General features: G+C 44.0%; 1 protein-coding gene across 1 annotated transcript in view; it reads right to left on the bottom strand.

Annotated features, from left to right (window-relative positions):
• TET3 (tet methylcytosine dioxygenase 3) overlaps positions 1 to 19,409 on the bottom strand; it is a 360,566-nt gene that overhangs the window by 12,007 nt on the left and 329,150 nt on the right. Inside the window, 2 exon segments of the mRNA XM_033950022.1 lie at positions 4,338 to 4,674; positions 12,176 to 12,313. Of these exon segments, the coding sequence (XP_033805913.1) occupies positions 4,338 to 4,674; positions 12,176 to 12,313 (475 nt within the window).

Raw genomic sequence — 19,409 nt, 5'->3', positions numbered from 1 at the left:
AGGCGGTCCACTACACTGGCCACACAGACATGCCAGCAGAGCAGTGGGGCACTTTAGGGGGCACTGCTGTAAACTTCACATAAAAGGTGCCAGGTGTACATTTCATCAGAACCCCCTTATAATGTATGGTAAGTCTCCAAAACTAACCCCCAAACCTACTATACCCACCTATCTACAACCCCAATAGCCCTTATGGCTACAGGTATCACTTATATGGCAGTATACCGTAGTAGGCTTTGGGTGAGTTTTGGTGGGTTCACACTTTCTATCCTAAATGTAGTGAGAAAGGTGGAATATGGACCTGGAACCCCCCTCTCTATGGTTCACTATACCGTCCACGAGTCTACTCCAGACACCTGCTTGCTGTTCTACTAGGATTTTCTATACCAGGTGCTGCTTTTATAGAGACAGGTATGCACTTTTTCTTTCAGATCTTTGTGGGGTGGGAAGGAGTCACTGACCACTGGAGTGTGGGGGAGTCATGATTTAATCCCGCCAGTAGTCATCAGGTTAGGCTGGGTAACTTTGTGGCACTTAGACATTTTTTAAACAGGTCTAGCTCGGGACTTCTAAATGGTGTAGAGCAGTGTTCTTCAACCTTTTTACACCTAAGGACCGGCAGAAATAAAAGAATTATTTTATGGACTGGCATCGGTCTGTAGACCCGCGGTTGAAGAACACTGGGCTAAGTCGTTGGCTAGACCCTGCCCATCTCTACCCAGTCTTCACCCCAGACCCCGCCCCCATAATAGTACTAATTGTAACCCTATTTTTTCCATTTATTTTTCACAGATACACAATATAATCTTATTAACAACACATAATGGTTAACCACAAAATTAAACTACACAAAACACAGACGGCAGATATAAATTCTCAAAATTGACATAATTCAATCACTAAATCCAAAAATAAAATCATTCCCCCCTACCTTTGTTGTCTCCCTCCCTCCATGCTATGCCTTACCTTCTGGCCTGCTCCCGCCTGGCCATTTTATGCCGCCCCCGGTGTTATCTTCAGGCCGGCTTCCTCTTCCTCACTGATGCAGTGCACAAAGCTGCGGGCAGCGGCTCCTTGCGTGTCCCGCGCCTCATCTGGAAGCCTTCCCTCTGATGTTACGACGTCAGAGAGAAGGCTTCCGGTTCAAGTGCAGGAGGTGTGTAGGAGCCACTGCCCGTGGCTTTGTGCACTGAATCAGTGAGGAAGAGGGAGCCGTCTCAAAGTTACGCTGCATCGATTGCACCGTGGACTGGCAGTTGAAGAACACTGTTTTGGGCACGTGCTGGCCCTGTGGACCGGCAGGAAATTTCTGTGGACCGGCACTGGTCCACGGACCGGTGGTTGAAGAACACTGCTCTAGATCAGTGTTCTTCAACCTTTTTACATCTAAGGAACGGCAGAAATAAAAGAATTATTTTGTGGACCGGCATCGGTCAACAGACTGGCGGTTGAAGAACACTGGGCTAAGTTGTGGGCCAGACCCTGCCCATCTCTACTCAGTCTCCACCCCAGACCCTGCCCCCATAGTCCTAATTGTAACACTATTTTTTCCATTCATTTTTCATATATACACATAATATAATCTTATTAACAACGCATCGATCGCACTGCGGATCGGCAGTTGAAGAACACAGTTTTGGGCCTGATGCACATGCCGGCCCTGTGGACCGGCAGGAAATTTCTGTGGACCGGCACTGGTCCATGGACCGGTGGTTGAAGAACACTGGTGTAGAGGAAAGGCCCTGTTTACAGCGCTGCCACTGCTGCTTTGGATAAGGAACAGGGGGTTGGTGGGTCAGGACTGCTGCCACTGCTACTGCTTTGGGGCACAGAGAGAGGGAGGAGGGGTTGGTAGGTCAGGACCGCTGCTGTCGCCTTGGGTAAATAATTGGGGTCCAGGAGACCAGACCAATGCGGAGGGAGGGAGGGCAGACCTTTGTGGGAAGAGGACCAGGTGTTGTGTGTGGAGGGTCCATCAGGGTGAAGGGCTGGGGAGGGGCAGCCTGCCCAAAGATTCAGTACAGTGGCCAGGGAGGAGGTAGGTAGGGGGGGTTGAATTGGTGCAGGCTCTGGTGTTGGGGTGTGGTTGGGTGAAGAGGGTTAAAGTAATGGGGAAGGGGAGAGTTGCAGTACCATGGGGAGGGGCAGGGGAGAGACGAGAGAGAAATTGGTCCTGGGGTGGGGTACAAGAAAAAGGGTAAAAAAGGAAGAGAAGCTGGATGGGGGTGGAATATAGGGACAGGAAGAATGGCCTTGGAGGCAATGGAAGGAAGTAAATGGTAGGAATGGAGCTGGGACTGAAAGGGTGATAAATTCAGTGGAGGATCGATGAGGGCCAAAGGGTACAGAGTACTAAGGAAATGGTGATGGATAGCGCCAGGAGCCAATAGAAGAAAGAAAGAAATACATAAAGACAGACAGGGGGAAGGGAGAGAGACAGAAAGAAAGAAAGAAAGAGAGAAAGAAAGACGGGGCATGGAGAGAGACAGAAAGAAAGAAAGGGCGCAGGGAGAGAGAGAAAGAAAGAAAGACGGGGTCATGGAGAGAGAAAGAAAGATATATGGGGGTAGGGAGAGAGAAAGAGACAGAAAGAAAGAAAGACGGGGGCAGGGAGAGAGATAGAAAGAAAGAAAGATGGAGGCAGGGAGAGAGACAAAGAAAGAAAGATAGACAGCGGGAGAGAGAGAGACAGGAAGAAAGAGAGAAATTCTACACATCTATTCTAGCACCCATTAATGTAATGCCATCTGAGCACCCACATTCCATTATAGAATTCTAGCATTATCTAGCATAATTCTAGCATAGCAGTAGCAGTGTGCCCAACATTTATATGCCTGCATTTGAGCCAGCTGTAGACTTGACTTAACTATGGACTCATAAATGTGGTAGGGATGCACATAACTTACATCCCTAAATGTCCCACCCCTGTATTCATTGTCTTGCATTTATATGTTACATAAACTAGGCACAGCCTTAAAGAAAAGTACTTAGGCATCCTGATGGCACTTTTTTGGTGCACATAAGTACTAGGTATTCTATTCAGTTTGTATGCACGGGGAAATACATATAGGCATCTAGTTTATAGAATTGTCCTTTAAACGATGCCAGTGAAAATTGTTGGCCAGAGGAGGTATAGGTGGAGAGAGATTTTAGATAGGACCTGAAGAGGTGAATTTAGACATACAGGTTGGGATATGGAGAATTCCTATTGTACAATAGTTGTAAGACTTCATGTTGATGGCTGCCCATATCCAGCAGCCTGAAACGACCACCTAAATCACTGTATAACCCAATAACAGGTGAGGAAGTAAGTAGTACACAGAGAGGAAATCAGAACAGGTTCTTGATATTACATAAAAGTAACTCCCCCCGCCTCACACATTCACAATTGCCATATCTGACCTTACCGGGTCCCTAGTGTCTAGTGGGAGTAGGGATGATCCTGACTCACCACTCCTCTTATGGTGCTGGATTCAAAAATGGCCCCTTTGACCTTTAACGGTAATCCTGCAGCAGGGCAGTCATTTTTGAACCAAGGGTTATAAGAGAATACGTGAGTGGCAATTGCTCCTGCTCCCAGTAGACACCAGGGGTCCCAGTAAAGCTAAAGACTGGGATCAGGGAATGGGAGGTAGAAGTGTGTGATGTGGGATTCATAGTTGCCAGGGAGGTCTTTTTTTCTGGGAGGGGGAAGATGATGCTTTGGGAGAATTTATGGTGATCAGATGTATTAAGGCAGGGGTCTCAAAGTCCCTCCTTGAGGGCCGCAATCCAGTCGGGTTTTCAGGATTTCCCCAATGAATATGCATGAGATCTATGTGCATGCACTGCTTTCAATGCATATTCATTGGGGAATCCTGAAAACCCGACTGGATTGCGGCCCTCAAGGAGGGACTTTGAAATCCCTGTATTAAGGGAAGTTCATTATTTCCAAGGGAAATCTGGCAAGGAGAAGATGACTGGGTGGGGAGAAGGGGGAGAGTAGCAGCATTGGAAGGCCTGCAGGAATGATCACAGGGAATCGGTGTTGGAAGACAGAGTGATATGTCAGTGGTAAGGTCTGAAGCCCCCCCACACCCATACCCCTTAATGCAGGCAAGTAGATTTTTCTATATACATGGATTCCCATTGTAAGATATGCATTGATATGGTAGACCTGCCCAAACCACTCCCTCTCCCCTTCTCTACTACACCTCCTACATGTGGTCAGCATCCTAATATTTAAACAGCTAATTTACATGCGTAAATGATGCTAGTTGCTCACAAACCTTGTTTATACAAAAAAAATCATTACCTTCTATTCACTAGCTTGAGAGCTTCCACACCGGGGCAATTACCTGTATTTTGCTGGAGTGTTTGCATATCCATAGTCTCTTGCTTAATTTTTTCTGGGGTAGTCAGTTTTTCCTTCTGCAGTTTCTTCTTCTCTGCTGCAGCCTTCTTGGCTTCCAACTGCCTTTGCCTGCATGACTTTGCTGGCTCCGGCAGCTTCCTGACCTCACGAGGGAATGAGGTGAGCACCTGGATTGCCCCATTGTTCATCTTCTCGAGCTGGTTCTCCTCGCTGCCGAATTCATCTGTGTTTGCAACTTTGTACAATGGCAACACGTGCAACTGCTCATCATCTGGAATCTGTCCAATGACACGATTGTCTTCCTTTGTCAGAGTGCACACCTGTAAGGAAAAGGCGGTTTTTGCTGTTACAGTGCAGCACAGCCATGCAAGAAATCCTCCACCCAACACATCACAGTATTTACATATTTCTTAAAAAAAATTTGTTCTACTGCTTTTTTGATCATTCATAGCAAGGCAGCTTATAATATTAAGAAGGAAACATAGAGGGGCAGGTTAGAAAAAAATGTCTAAGTCCAACTTGAACATTTCCAGCTGAATATCTGAAGTTGGAGGTACAAAAATGGCCATTTTTGAATGCAAACTGCTGGACATCCAAATATAATTTTTAAAAAATTATCTACTTTGACGTCTTAGCCACCGGGACGTCTAGGCCGCCAGAACGCCTAACTTTATACTCCATTTTTGCTCAGAAAAACATCCAGGTTGAAAATGTCCTAATCCTACCATTTGGACATGGGTGGAACCAGCATAAAAATGGACTGGCCACATAGACATCGCGACAGAGCAATGGGACACCTTATAGCAGGACTACCCAAGTCCGATCCTCGAGATCTACTGGCAGGCCAGGTTTTCAGGATATCCACAATGAACATGCATGAGAGAGATTTGCATACCAAGAAGGCAGTGCAGGCAAATCTCTCTCATGCATATTCATTGTGGATATCCTGAAAACCTGGCCTGCCAGTAGATCTCGAGGACCGGACTGGGCAGCCATGCCTTAGAAGGCACTGCTGTGAGCTTCACATAGAAGATGCCAGCTGTTTATCTCACCATAACCCCCTTAAATGTTAGGCTGAGCCCCCCATCCCCCCTAAAACCTACTATACCCTCCTGTGTACCACCCCAATAGCACTCATGACTGCAGGTGGCACCTATATGGCAGTATAGTAGGTTTTGGGTGGGCTCACACATTCTACCATAAATGTAGTGGTTAGAGTGGCTTATGGGCCTGGGTCCTCCTTTCTATGGTTCATTAGCCCACCCACCAGGCTATTTAAGACACCTGTGTACAGCTCTACTAGGCTTCCCCCTACCAGATGCTGCTGTTTTTGTTTTCATTTTTGTGTGGTGGAAGGGAGGTCAGTGAGCACTGGAGGAGTGTATGCTTGCAGTGGTTATCTGGTCAGTTTGGGTACCTATGTGGCACTTAGACCCTTCTAAAACAGTTCTAGTTCCAAATGTATAAGTTCCATCCAGGATGTCTTGCAAAATGTTTGATTATTGCTGCAAGACGTCCATGTCTAACCTGCCCTTGAGACTGCCTAAAGCCCGCCCATAACATGCCTCCACCAAGCCCATCTCATACTCAATGTACAGAGGATGGAATGCCTCGATAGATGTACAGAAAGATGGTTTCAATTATCGGCACTTAGACATCCAAGAGCTGATTTAGGATGCTTTTTGGATGCCTCTGTTTTTTGATTATGAGCCTGATAAACTCAGATAAGATAATAAAACAGCATAATATTACTGAGAACCAGAGAAACCAGGGTTCAAAAAGGATGTAATATTAAAAAAGATTTAGAGAAAGGCAACAAAAATGACAAAGTTGATGCAACATTTCCCATACGAAGAGAGATTAAACAGGTTGTCTTTTCAGCATGGAGAAAAGACAACTAAGAAAGGTTATGGCAGAAGTTTATAAAATTTTGAGAAGGATGGGATGATCTTTTGTTTTTCTGTTTGAAACGGTTGTTTAACCTGACAAACATAAAAACAAGAGGACACTTCATGGCCAGCAGACTGAAAACCATAGAAATATTTTGTATGCAATGCATAATAAAACTCTGAAATTTGTTGTCAGAGGATATGGCCAAGGCAAACAACACAGCAAGATTAAAAAATAAAAAAATTAAAATTAAGGACCAGACAAGTTCCTGGAGAAAAAGTTTCAAGTTTATCAAGTTTATTGTATTTTGATTAAACGCTTAATCCAAATTCTAAGCGATTTACAAATTACTAAAATTACAAATTTGAGGGAAAAATACATTAAAAGACAGACAATACATTAAAAAACAAGATACGTGAGGAAAAATATGGGGAAGAGTTACAATATGTTTAAAGAGTAAGGAACAAATAAGGGAAGCACAAAAGGGGAAAGGGAAAGAATTAAAGCTTCAATGAAGCTTATGAGTAAATAATATACTGTGATAAAAAATTAGATGGTTAATTAGCAAAAACATCATTAAAGAGAAAACTCTTCAGTTTACCTTTGAATTTTTCTATATTGGATTCTTCCCTTAAATAGATAGGGAGAGAATTCCAAAGTTGGGGAGCTGATACAGAGAAAATTACCTGCCGACGGGTGCTTATGATTTTTAGAGATGGGATTGATAATAAATGTTGTTCTGTGGATCTTAATGTTCGGTTGGTGGAGTATGGAATCAAATATTTATAGATAAATGCAGGAGTTTTGAAGAAAAGAGTCTTAAATGTAAGCAAACAAATTTTATAAATTACCCGATGTGTAACTGGTAGCCAATGAGCATCCCTAAGTAGTGGTGTAACATGGTCGAACTTCTTTGCTTTAGTAATTAATTTAATAGATGTATTCTGTATAATCTGAAGTCGTTTGATTTCCTTTTGAGCAATACCATTATACAGAGCGTTACAATAGTCTATCTTAGATATAACAAGAGAGTGAATGAGGATTTTAAGAGACTTAGCGCAGAGAAATTGGGAAATAGAACGAATTTGTCTGAGCCTAAAAAAAGAGAATTTAACGATACTGCTGATATGATCATGAAATGTAAGCTTATGATCAAATATGATTCCTAAGATTTTTATGTTTTTAACTTCTTGCAGTGAGTGACCTTTGATAGTGATTGGAAAGTTAAGATTGAAGTTGTCTTTCCAGGGGAAGAGTAATATGTTTGATTTGTTAATATTCAATGCTAAGCAATTGTTATTTAGCCATTGAGATATTTTTTCAAGTTTCGTGTTAATTGTTAAGAAATCCGCAGGATTAGTGGGATCAATAGGATGTAATAATTGAATGTCATCGGCGTAGGCGAAAACATTAAAGCCGATGGATTGACATAGAGTAAGGAGTGGAGCAAGAAAAATGTTAAAAAGAAGTGGAGACAAAATAGAACCTTGCGGAACACCGAATGTAGAAGAAAAATTATTAGAGGTTTCATTATTGAATAACACATGTGATGTACGATCGGATAGATAGGATTGGAACCAAGAAAGTACCTGGTCTGTGACTCCAATAGACTGAAGCCTGTTTAGTAAGAGCTCATGATCGATCGTATCAAAAGCGGCTGAAAGATCTAATGAAATTAATAGAACTGATTGGTGGTGATCTAAGAAGTATTGTATGGAAGTAGTCATTCCTATTAATGAGTGTTCTGTAGAGTGGTGTTGCCTAAAACCTGTCTGGTTTGGATGTAAGACGTTAGTATTTTCAATGAAGTCTGATAATTGATTAAAAACTACTTTCTCAGTTATTTTAGACAGAAATGAAATATTGGATATTGGTCTGTAATTTGACATGTCATTAATACTAACTTTTTGATCTTTAATGATAGGACGGATAGTTGAATTTTTCCAGAGTGTTGGCATGTAGCTTTGTTTTAAACTTTCACTGACAAGCGTGAGAATTTCTGGACCGAATATTTTAAAATAGCGCTTAAGAAGAAATGGTGGTATAGAGTCAGCTAAGGAGCCTTTTATGTTAATAGACTTAATGAGGATTTCAATCTCTGTCAGATTAGGTATTTTAAAGTATGAACATTTTGAAGAAAGTGAACTGGGTTCAATTTGTTCTTTAACAGATTTAAATAATTGATTTGTGGTGAAAGTTGATCTAATTTTATTAATTTTATTGATAAAATATGTTGAGAGATCTTGGGCAGTAAGATTAGATTCCTTTTCATGATTTTTCGACTTGTTAGAGTATGTGATTGAGTTTAAAATACGATATAGTACTGAAGAATTAGTAGCTTTCAGAATTTGGGCCGAGTAATATTTAGTTTTAGCAAGAGTAATTTTTGATTTGTAAAATTTAAAATGTTCTTTAAACAATTCGGTATTAACTGGTGATTTGTTTTTCCTCCATTTGCGTTCAAGTGATCTCAATTGTTTTTTAATAAGAGAAAGTTCTGGAGTAAACCAGGGATTGGTTGATTTCCTTGCTGTGATATTTTTAATTTGTAATGGGGCTAAAGAGTCTAATAATAAAAGAGTATTGGTAGTCCAAAGTTTTAGAGAATCATACATATTAGCCAGGTAGACTTAGGGTTATCATATGGCTCCAGAACCAGGTTCATCAACCTTTGTGGATACAAACTGTTTTATGATTACGATCATGATTATTTTTAAGTTTGTTCATTAAAGACTTGACGTCTTGGACACCATTTCTGCAGTTTTTTCTTTTGTTCTTTGATTCGATATATCACTGCAGTTCTGTTGGATTTTTTGTTTTATTTGCCTCCAGAAAAAAGAGGACAGATTGAGACATCTAGGTTTTACTTCCGTTACTTTCAGCAGAAGTAAAATCCAGATGTCTCAATCTGTCCTCCTTACTTCTATTGCTTTCAAAGGAAGTAAAATCTGGATGTCTCAATCCATTCTCGTTTTTCTGGAGCCATATGGTAATCCTACTTAGGAGAGACATTGTTCACTGTTGGAAATTAACTAAGAGAAACAGATCTACTTTTTGGTATCTACCTGGTACTTGCAACCTGGATTGGCCACTGTCAGGCACATGATTTTGGGCTTGATGGACCTTTATCTGAGTCAGCATGCTCTTATGTTAGGCTTGGGGGAATATTTTGGAGTAGAAATTCTGTTGAATCCTGAACTGCTACAAAGTCCTAGCTGAGGATCAGTTGGCAGACACCCAGCACAAGATACGATGCCCTATGCGCAGAACTGGTTCTAATAAGCCTGGATTTCAATTGCCTCATCTTAGTACAGATATATGCCTCAGAAATGGGTGTGGTGGCAGTTCTGGTCCAGACGTATGGTCAGGAACACCCAGTGGCTTTTATAAGCCAGAAACCTCCCTTTGGAGAGAACCTATGCGGTCACTGAGAAAGACGGCATGGCTTTAAAAAAATGGATGTTGGAAGCATTCTGTCACAACCCGCTAAGATGGAGGTTTATCCTTTGTGACAGATCACCAACCATACAAGCAGATAGCCAATAATAAAGAAACCAATGCCAGTATTTAAACCCTTCACTTATGAGGGACCACACAGGGAAGGAAAGAACCATCCTTTCCTGGGAGGTAGCTCCAGCACAGCAAGCTCAATTGATAAATGTCAATATTGTACTTGATTTAAGATTTGAAATGAATAAAGATTAAAAAAAAAAAAAAAGAATTGTTTCTTTTACTGTTTGTGTAGTCCAGTTGGACTTTCAGTAGAGCCAGAGAATATTATGTTACAAAACACTATTAAAGCTGTTTTGCTATTGAGTGCACTGAATCTTTGTCTACAGGCAGGAAATGTATTTCTTATATAAGATCTGTATGTGCATGTGTATTTTTTTCTCTGTGAATAATGGTCCCATGCTGTAGCAGGGACAGCCTCACAGGAGCAGATTACAAACTAATCTTCCATCAAATACAGGAGGCAGGGCATTACTGAACAGTGTGTGGACTTCTTTTGATTTTGTTAATTGTTCAAGGTCCTATATTGCTGCTACTTTTGAATACAAAGTGAGAATCAACAAGGTAGGAAAATTCACCATTGAGAACCTCATTTGATACCGAGCCTCTAGAGAATAAAAATAAATTAAACCTTGCACAGCCCATTCTGGGATCGTCGGGTTACTTTTTATACACAGGATCAATGAATTAGGAACAAGATTACTGTCTTCTTATTGTCTTGGAATGTCAGCACCTAAGAGAATCAGTTACTAGTGACCCGACCTCCGGTAGGAGATTTAGGCTGCACTCAACATTTTGAAAAAAAACCATTTCCACCCACCCCCTCACTTTTTTGTTTACAGGTTCTTTGGACTTCCAGCTCAGTCAGCCCCTGAGTTGTGATTCGATGGTGTGAGCCTCCATTTGCAACTACCTGAAGGTTTTTCTCCCTTTTTAATATTCCCTTCCAACTCACTTCAGTTTGGCAGTTCAGTTACAGTCCAGGCACCATAACTGCTTCTGGAATCTTGAAATCAAGAGCTCTAAATCCAGCCACTAGGTGTCACCACTGTACAATGATTACAACTTTCTACCCCTCCAACAATTATGAATGCTTTCTCTGCAGCATCTCAGCCTTGATTGACCCAGGAAATAGGTCCCTTCATATTATAGTGCACAGTATTGCTACCAATCCACTCGGCCATTCTTTGTACATGTAGTGATGTTGAATGGAAGTGAGCACTACAAATCTCATGATGCAGGGGAGAAAACCAGGACAGGTCAAAAATCTGTCTCCAGATGTTTCTTCATAGAGATGCCAAGGACCAGGCATAGTAAGGGGGGCCAGTCTGCTCCGGGCACCGTCTTGGTGGGAGCACCGACATCCGACCTCCTCTCTGACCCCCCCCCCCCCCCACACACACACACACTATTGCGTGCACGCGCCCCTTCCCTTCCCCCATACCCCTTTAACTTTCCTAGTGTGAGCAGAAACTCCAACCTGCTGCTTGCGCCAGTGCCAGCTCTTCCTCTGACCACTTCCTGGACCTGCCCCTAGGAAATGACATCAGAGGAAGAGCTGACACTGGCACAGGCAGCAGATTGGGATTGCTGCTTGTGCCGAGAACATTAAAGAGATATTGAGGAAAGGAAGGGGCTTGCATGAGGAACAGGAGGGGGTGGGGGAGAAGCAGATGGGGGTAAGAGGGCAGGGGAGGAGCGCCACCGCCCCGGGCATCTCTCACCCTCGCTACGCCACTGCCAAGGACCGAGTTACCCAGTTCTGGGCTGGCATCTTTTGGCCAGTCCTGGTTTTGAATTTACATGAAAAAGCAGTGTGGGATTTGTAGTGTCTGATTCTGTGCATTGAAATCAGTCCCATAATGCATTAGGAAGGGGTGATTAGAAATCAAGGCCTATCCCAAAATCTCCAGCCTGGAACTGTGTAACTTGGCATTTCTGTCTTCTGAAAAACCACCCTGATATTTGTAGGAGAACAAACATAGTAACAGAAATCAGGAAAAAAAAATAAGATTAGTGATTTGAGTAAAAACCCATCCCTGTATACAGAATAAGTTTTCTAAACAGAAGCCTTTAAGTAGGTTCTACAGACTCTACTCATGTCTAAAACAAAGAGGTCCCAAACTCAGCAAAGAAGAAATGAAAATCTTGTCCATTGTTTACAATGAGTAGTTAAGAAATGTTATCAGAAATACTAAGCGTTGGTGAATTATGGAATCAGCAGTCATGATTTCATGGGTAGAATCGGGGGACTATAAATAACATACTGTTTTGGGATGTAAATTCCAAAAAAGGACTGGCTGAAAAGTCTCATTCTTAGAATCAAGTAACCTGCCAGCTCTATGTGACCTTTATCGTGTTAGCAAAAGCTAAATGAGAAACCTTTTCCCAAAGAACTCTAAAATCATTTTTGTCGCTTACTACGGTGCATCCATTGTAGAGATTGTGCTGATCTTTGTGAGCATGTGCGCAGAAATCCATACAGGCCGTCACCCCAGAGAATGGGCGTCCCTCTTTCAGACCAAGTCGACAGTCTATTGCAGTATCTTCATTCCTGACCTGCAGTGGTAGAATATGGCACAGCGTAAGCCTATGATGACAGTGACACTTAGCTGCTTGCAACACAAACCCTGCTAGGTCAACGGCTGTTTATATTAGCTCTCAACATCAGGCACTTAGCTACCCCAGAAGGATCACTACACGCTTCCTAGACAACTTTTCTATGATCATAAAGTGATTTGAGGGCATGTTTACAAATGTGTGGTAGACAGTTAGCACAGGTGTCAGTGCATGCTAAGCATTATTGTGAACCCATGCTAACAGCAACTGTATGCTAAAACTAGCCAGTGTGGTAAAAATCCCATGCTATGTAGTGCAGTTGGGGAAGGAAACGGACAGGCTCTGGGCATGGGTAGCATGTGGTCAATGCTAACAGCTAAGTAGAAAAAAACAGCGAAGGAAGATTGGTGCTCAATGTCGTGACTTGCACTTTTCCTCCACGGGAGCAAAACATTAAAGGAAAAAGTGGAGGAAAAGTGCGGTTTCAGATACGGGGCCAACTTTTTCCAATATGAATTGCTGCGTCGACTTGCAGAACCATTTGCCACACTGTAAGAAAGAGTTTTATGCCATTTCTAGGAAGATATTAGATATTACATCATTCTAATAATAGACTCCTAAGGCAGGCCCTGTTGGGCCGAAACACGATCGTGTCAAGTCACGACATATCAATAAATGACATTGAGCACCAGAGTCTTCCTTTGCTCTTTTTTCTATTTTCCAAGTTTTGGGAAGTAACCATCTCCTTTTTTCATGTGACAACGCTAACAGCTAGCACATGGGATGTTATTGCACACTGTCAAAGCTGCTAAAAGCTCATGTGCAGCCACATTACCGGCACCAGGTAGTATAACCACTGGAACAAAATGAAAAAAAAACCAAAACAAAACATTGGCTTGTGGCACCCAAACCTATTGCCCCAATCAGCATCCTCTTTAATACATCCCCATATAGGACCCCCCCCCCCCCACGCCACCACCCCTAGCTACAGTACCATGAGACAGCATAGCCACTGTTTTGAAAATCCAGCCATGGTTCAGGAGCAGAGGGGGCTCGCTCCAGTAGATTATCCAAAAGCACCCAACATGGAGTTCAAATGCTAGGCTCCAGTGATCGTTGGTGTAGTGCAGGGGTGTCCAATGTCGGTCCTCGAGGGCCGCAGTCCAGTCAGATTTTCAGGATTTCCCCAATGAATATACATGAGGTCTATTTGCATGCACTGCTTTCATTGTATACTAATAGATCTCATGCATATTCATTGGGGAAATCCTGAAAACCCGACTGGATTGCGGCCCTCGAGGACCGACATTGGACACCCCTGGTGTAGTGGATTGTACATTCCACTAGACTATCTTAATAAGAGTTGATGAGGGGGGGGGGGTCAAAGCTGGGGGAAAAGTCGTGTTAGGATTTTGGGAAGGATAGGTGTTCCAATGAGGGAAGTCTGTTTTGGGGTTCAGATTTGGAAGGGGATTAATATACGAGTTATATACTTGGTGGGGGGGAAATCAAATTGTGTTGCCACAAATGGAGGTTTTTTGTTATTAGCACTGGAGCTGGTGTTATCATTCCTCTGCAGACAACGTGGAAGCCTCCATGCTAGCTGCTGAGGCATATAATATGGGCCCATGCACTGTCCGTCCTCTGCACTAAATGCAGGGCAGATACTGCCACACCCCTTAATACACTTCCTGCACCTTAAGTTCTACATGTACTGTATGTGTGGTAAGTGCTTCTCCCATCATCTTCCTTCGTTCCTTCTATACAAAAAAAAAGGCTATTTTGGGATTGTACGTATACCCAAGACACTGATACATTCAGGAAATTTCAAGTTCAAATCACATTGGGCAGATTCCTTCTAACTTGACATATACTGTATACTATGAAATCATTTCTCCAGTATGGCATGCAAATCTTCATTTATATACTGGCATCCTGAAAAATTATACACAGCAGTTTATAAAAACAATATTGATATTGCATCTAAACTAGTGGTCTCAAACTCGTGGCCCGGGGACCACATGCGGCCCGCCAGGTACTATTTTGCGGCCCGCGGTCTGTACTAGTGCTGTCCACTCTTTGCAGCATCTTCCGGCTTCCCCTCTGGCCTCCCGCTCTTACCTTCAGCTAATTACCACAGCCTGCAGAGAGGATCTTGCAGGCTGCCGTCATCCTCAGCAGCACGTTCCCTCTGCCGCGATATTGCCCCTGACGTCAGAGGAGGGGCGGGACCGCAGCAGAGGGAATGTGCTGGGGAGGCCGATGGCAGCCTGCAAGGAACGCTACAGCACTGGTGACCCTCTCTGCAGGCTGCGGTAATTAGCTGAAATTAAGACCGGAAGGCCAAGGGGGAAGTTAGAGGATTCTGCAAAGAAGGGGGGAACATGCTGGACTTCGAGGGGAGGGGGTAGATTTATAGATTATAAAGAGTTTTACCTATTCAAAATTGTCATTTCTTTAATAAGACATTAACTATTTTTTCTGCGGCCCTCCAAGTATCTACAAATCCAAAATGTGGCCCCGCAAAGGGTTTGAGTTTGATACCACTGATCTAAACCATAAGAAAATCAACTCTAAGGAGGAAAAGAGAAACGAAGCAGAACTGTTGTATACTTGTTAATCTCTTCATAATGATGATTATAATAAACACATAAATAGAACATCACATGATACCATTCCATCCGGAAACCATTCACCTCCAGTGGCATACCTAGCATATGTGACACCCGGTGTCCATCATTTTTTGACCCCCCCCTCCCCCATCTGTACAGAAAACATGATTTTTAGTAACAAGCCACACATCACACATGAGTACCTAGATAAAGGCAGCATTTTACATACTGCAGTGAGCAGTACAATATCAATACACCCATTGTAAAACTAAACAAGCCAGATTAGTACAGATCAATCCTGCAGTCAAGCCTAACAAAAAACCATGTCTTTTGAACACACAGAACACAGAAAACACCTTTGCCTAGTATGGAATATGTAATCACAAACTAACACCTCCCACAGTGGTAACAGCTCTGACGCTCATAGAATTCTGAGCATCAGAGCTGCTACCACCATGGCTGGCGCTAAAAAACGCTCCACAGTTTTGTAAAAGGGGGGATAAAATAGAAATACATAGACAGTAAGAAGCTGGACTCTGCATACAATGCAATACCACAGAAACAGTGACACGTCTCCTAAAGCAATAAATAAATAGAAAATTTTTTTCTACCTTTGTCTTCTGTGGTTTCTGCTTTCCTCATCTTTTTGTAACTCTCTTCCTTCCATCCACTGTCTGCCATCTCTCTTCCCCTATATGGCATCTTCTCTCCTTCTATGCCCCTTCCAGAAACTGTATGCCTCCCCCTTCCATCTCTCCTTTCACCCCCATTGGTTTGGCATCTCTCTCCTCTCCTTCCCTCTCCCACACCTCTCCTCTGCAATCCCTTTCCCTTTTTTCCCTCATTTTCCTTTTCAATTTATTTTCTGCATCTGTCTAGATTACGTTCTTACTACCCTCTCATCAATGTCTTTTTTTTACTGTCTACCTAAAGCTTGCCACCTCTTTCCCTCACCTCTTCCAGTATCTAACTCTATCCTCGTCCCTCAATCCAGCATGTGCTCTTTTTTCTTTCTCCTCCCCACTTCTTTCCAGCGTCTGCTCCCCCTCTCCCTCATACTTCCATTCAGTGGCTGTCCCTTCTCTCCCCCACACTTCCATTCAGTGGCTGTCCCTCTCTCTACCCCTTCCATCTACTGTTCACCTTCTGTGTCTCCCCTTCCAGTAACTGCCCTCTCTACCCTTTCCATCCAATGTTTGCCTTCTCTCTCTTCCATACAACATCTTCCTTCTATGCTCTGGCATCTCTCTCTTATCCTTTCTTTCCTTCGCACCCCACAGTCTGGTATCTGCCCTTCCCTGATTCTCTGGCATTTTTCTCCTTTCCTTCCATCTTTCCTCCCCCTCCATGCTCTGAGATCTCCCCCTTCCTTTTCCTTTAGTCTGGCATACCTTCCTCCTTCCCTCCAAGCCCTGGCATCTCCTTTCATTTCCTCCCTCATCTTCCTTCTCCCTCCAGCTGGGTACAGCAACACTCTCCCCTGCAGTTCTGGACTTCCCCACACCTGCTCTCCCCAAATTGCCAATGCTTCGGTTACTCTTCTTTCTTCCTCCCTCCCCCCAATGTGGGACCCTGTGGCACCATCATCTCTTAGTCCCTCTAACGCCAACCCTGCAGCTCCGGACTTCCCCACACCTGCTTCCCCCCCCCCCCCCCGATCGCTATTATTTTAAATGTTATGGCAGCCGCGGCGCTGTATCCATCGGAGGAGACTTCTAACCTCAGCCTGCCCCGGAACTCTTCCTGCAACAGCAACTTCCTGTTCCCGCCTAAGCGGGCGGTGGCTGCAGGAAGAGTTCTGGGGCAGGCCGAGGTTAGAAGTCTCCTCCGATGGATACAGCGCCGCGGCTTCCATAACATTTAAAATAATAGCGATGGGGGGGGAGTAGGTGTGGGGAGTCCGGAGCTGCAGGGCTGGCATTAGAGGCAGTGAGAACAGCCGGCTGTGCACCCCCCCAAGGCGTGCACCGGGGCGGACCGCCCCCCACCTTGGTAAGCCACTCTTCACCTCCACTATGAAGGAAAAAGAAAACCTTCAGTTGCTTCATACAGGAAGTTTAGATCACGCCACAGATTTACAGAAAGTCTATATTATAAAGCAGGAGCTACCACAGTAAAAGCACACTTCTTCTGGCACATTTCCTTAATGAGCAACCTTGGCTCGAATATATTGCTCAGCTTTTGATTTCAGGGTACACTGAAGGTTAAAGCCATTAGCTTAAATTGAACATCTCCTATATGGGGAGCCAATGTAATTTTAGCATTTCTTAGCCTCTATCAAAAATCTTTGTAGTCATGTTTTAGGATACCTTCAACTTTGTTCATATTTTAGCTGGCAGCCAAACGTGTATGTGTGTTTAGGTTTACTTATGCTTGCTGCTCAAATTAGAGAGCTACATAGGAATGGGTACTGCAGGATTCTTGCAGGCAGTGGCGTAGTAAGAGTGGGGGACAAGGGGGTCCTCTTTGGTCGCCATCTTCCTCAGGGCACCGCCACCCCTCCTCCCCCTCCCTTCCCACTCCTTCCACTGCCGCACTCATGCCCTTTTCCTTCCCCTGTACCTTTTAAACTTTGGCGCGAGCAGTCACCAATTCGCTCCCCGCATCGGCTTTGGCGCCATCACTTCTGGGACCTAGAAAGTGATGTCAGCAAGAGCGTCGTAGCCAACTCAAGCAGTAAACTGGTGGCTGCTCACACCAAAGTTAAAAAGGTATGGCGAAGGGGTGCACGTGGGGCAGGGGGGACAGGGAGGGGCCTCTCACACTCGCTATGCCATTGCTTGCAGGTTTGAAAGAAGTTGCATGGGTTTCCTGTGGATGCAGTGATCCAGGATACTCCAAACCAAAAGTGCATTACTCCAAAAAGGGTTCAAGCACGCTAGAAGACACAATTTTAAATATGCATTCTTCTACTACTGGTCATCCAAATAAGCTCACCACATCAGATTAACAAATTCAGAAGAAAATGCCATAGTAGGAAGTGCAGGGTCCCCTTTAGGTGACTCTAACGTGCGTACCCTGTGCTCCACGGCTCCCAGTTTCCTATACTTATGTAAGTCACTGTTCTGGGGCTCTGGAAGATTTTTTTTCTCCCGGAAGCAGACCATCCAGTGTCTCCTCAGCCCTAGAGACAAGAGGGGAGGCTAAGTCCGAAGCTCCTGCAACCCCCATTCCATGCTGCGTGGCACATGATGCAAGGGCACTCTTCCGGTGTCCAGCCAGCGCACACTTGGCATGAATTAGGGATAAAAGAGCCTGAAGACTCCATCCCTGAAAGTTCTGCGCTAAAACGAGGAGTTTTGAAGGTTCTGGAGAACTTTGGAAAAAAAACACGAGGAAATCCAAGATGGCCATTGTGGCAGCATTTTGGTGCCAAAAAAAGTTTTAACTAAAAACATAAAAGCACAGAAAAAATTATTTTAGAGGTACGGAACCCTAAAGGAAGGGGCACAACCTTTAAAACCAGCTTTTTCAGACCCCCGCACCTCAATTTTCCCCATAGCCTGTAACAGACTTACTCACTGTGACTTGTGCTGTGGATGTGCTGCAGCCTGCCTCAGCTCTAAAAGTATCTGGAGCTGGAGAAGAAATAACTGCCTCAATGGAACTGTCCTCCAAATGCTGAAATCTTTGGACTACCAGTTGGACTGAAGTCTGACTGATCCTCAACCTGCGCAGACCTACACATGTGAAGGGGGGGGGGGCAAATGCAGCCAGCACCCTGAAAAGCCCCGCTTAGCCTCCTACAGATGCTTGACCCAGTAGGCAAGCAAAGCTTCTAGGGGACTGGACCCCGAGCTCCACAAAAATTTCTGTATGCTGGCCAAAAGGTACCACAGAGGGATTGGCCTGTCAGCTGCCAATCTCAGTCTGCTTCTTCTCCATGCAGGCAGAGTTTCCCCCCCCCCAATCTGGGGAGCTCTTAGCACTGAAAGCCACCAAAAACCGCAAAAAAAAAAAAAACCCCCACAGAAAAAAATAAAGAAATTAACAGAGCAGATCAAAAAGACTCCTTCCGGCTCGCAAAGGAAAAACTGAAGGGAGCAGCAGAGCCCTAAATGACAGAGGAGGTATTAAAAAACTTGGGTGGATTCCTTCTGCACAACTTGCGAGCATGGGAAGATTATCCCTCCGTCCATAATGACACACCTATAAGAACATAAGAATAGACTTACTGGATCAGACCAGTAGCCCATCAAGCCCAGTAGCCCATCTTCACAGTGGCCAATCCAGGTCACTAGTACCTGGCAAAAACCTAGAGTAGCAATCCTCCATGCTACCAATCTAGGGCAAGCAGTAGCTTCCCCCATATAGAAACATAGAAGATGACGGCAGAAAAGGGCCATAGCAAATCAAGTCTGCCCACTCTCATGACCCACCCCCTTGATTTAACTGACCCACCCCCCTTTACATCCTTAGAGATCTTACGTGAATATCCCATTTACTTTTAAACTCTGACACGTTTTTGGTCTCAATCACCTGCA

This window comes from Geotrypetes seraphini, chromosome 6, assembly GCF_902459505.1.
Source record: "Geotrypetes seraphini chromosome 6, aGeoSer1.1, whole genome shotgun sequence".
In the NCBI taxonomy this organism is placed as follows: Eukaryota; Metazoa; Chordata; class Amphibia; order Gymnophiona; family Dermophiidae; genus Geotrypetes; species Geotrypetes seraphini.
Note: the sequence above shows the minus strand (reverse complement) of the source record. Positions and strands in the feature narration are given on the sequence as shown.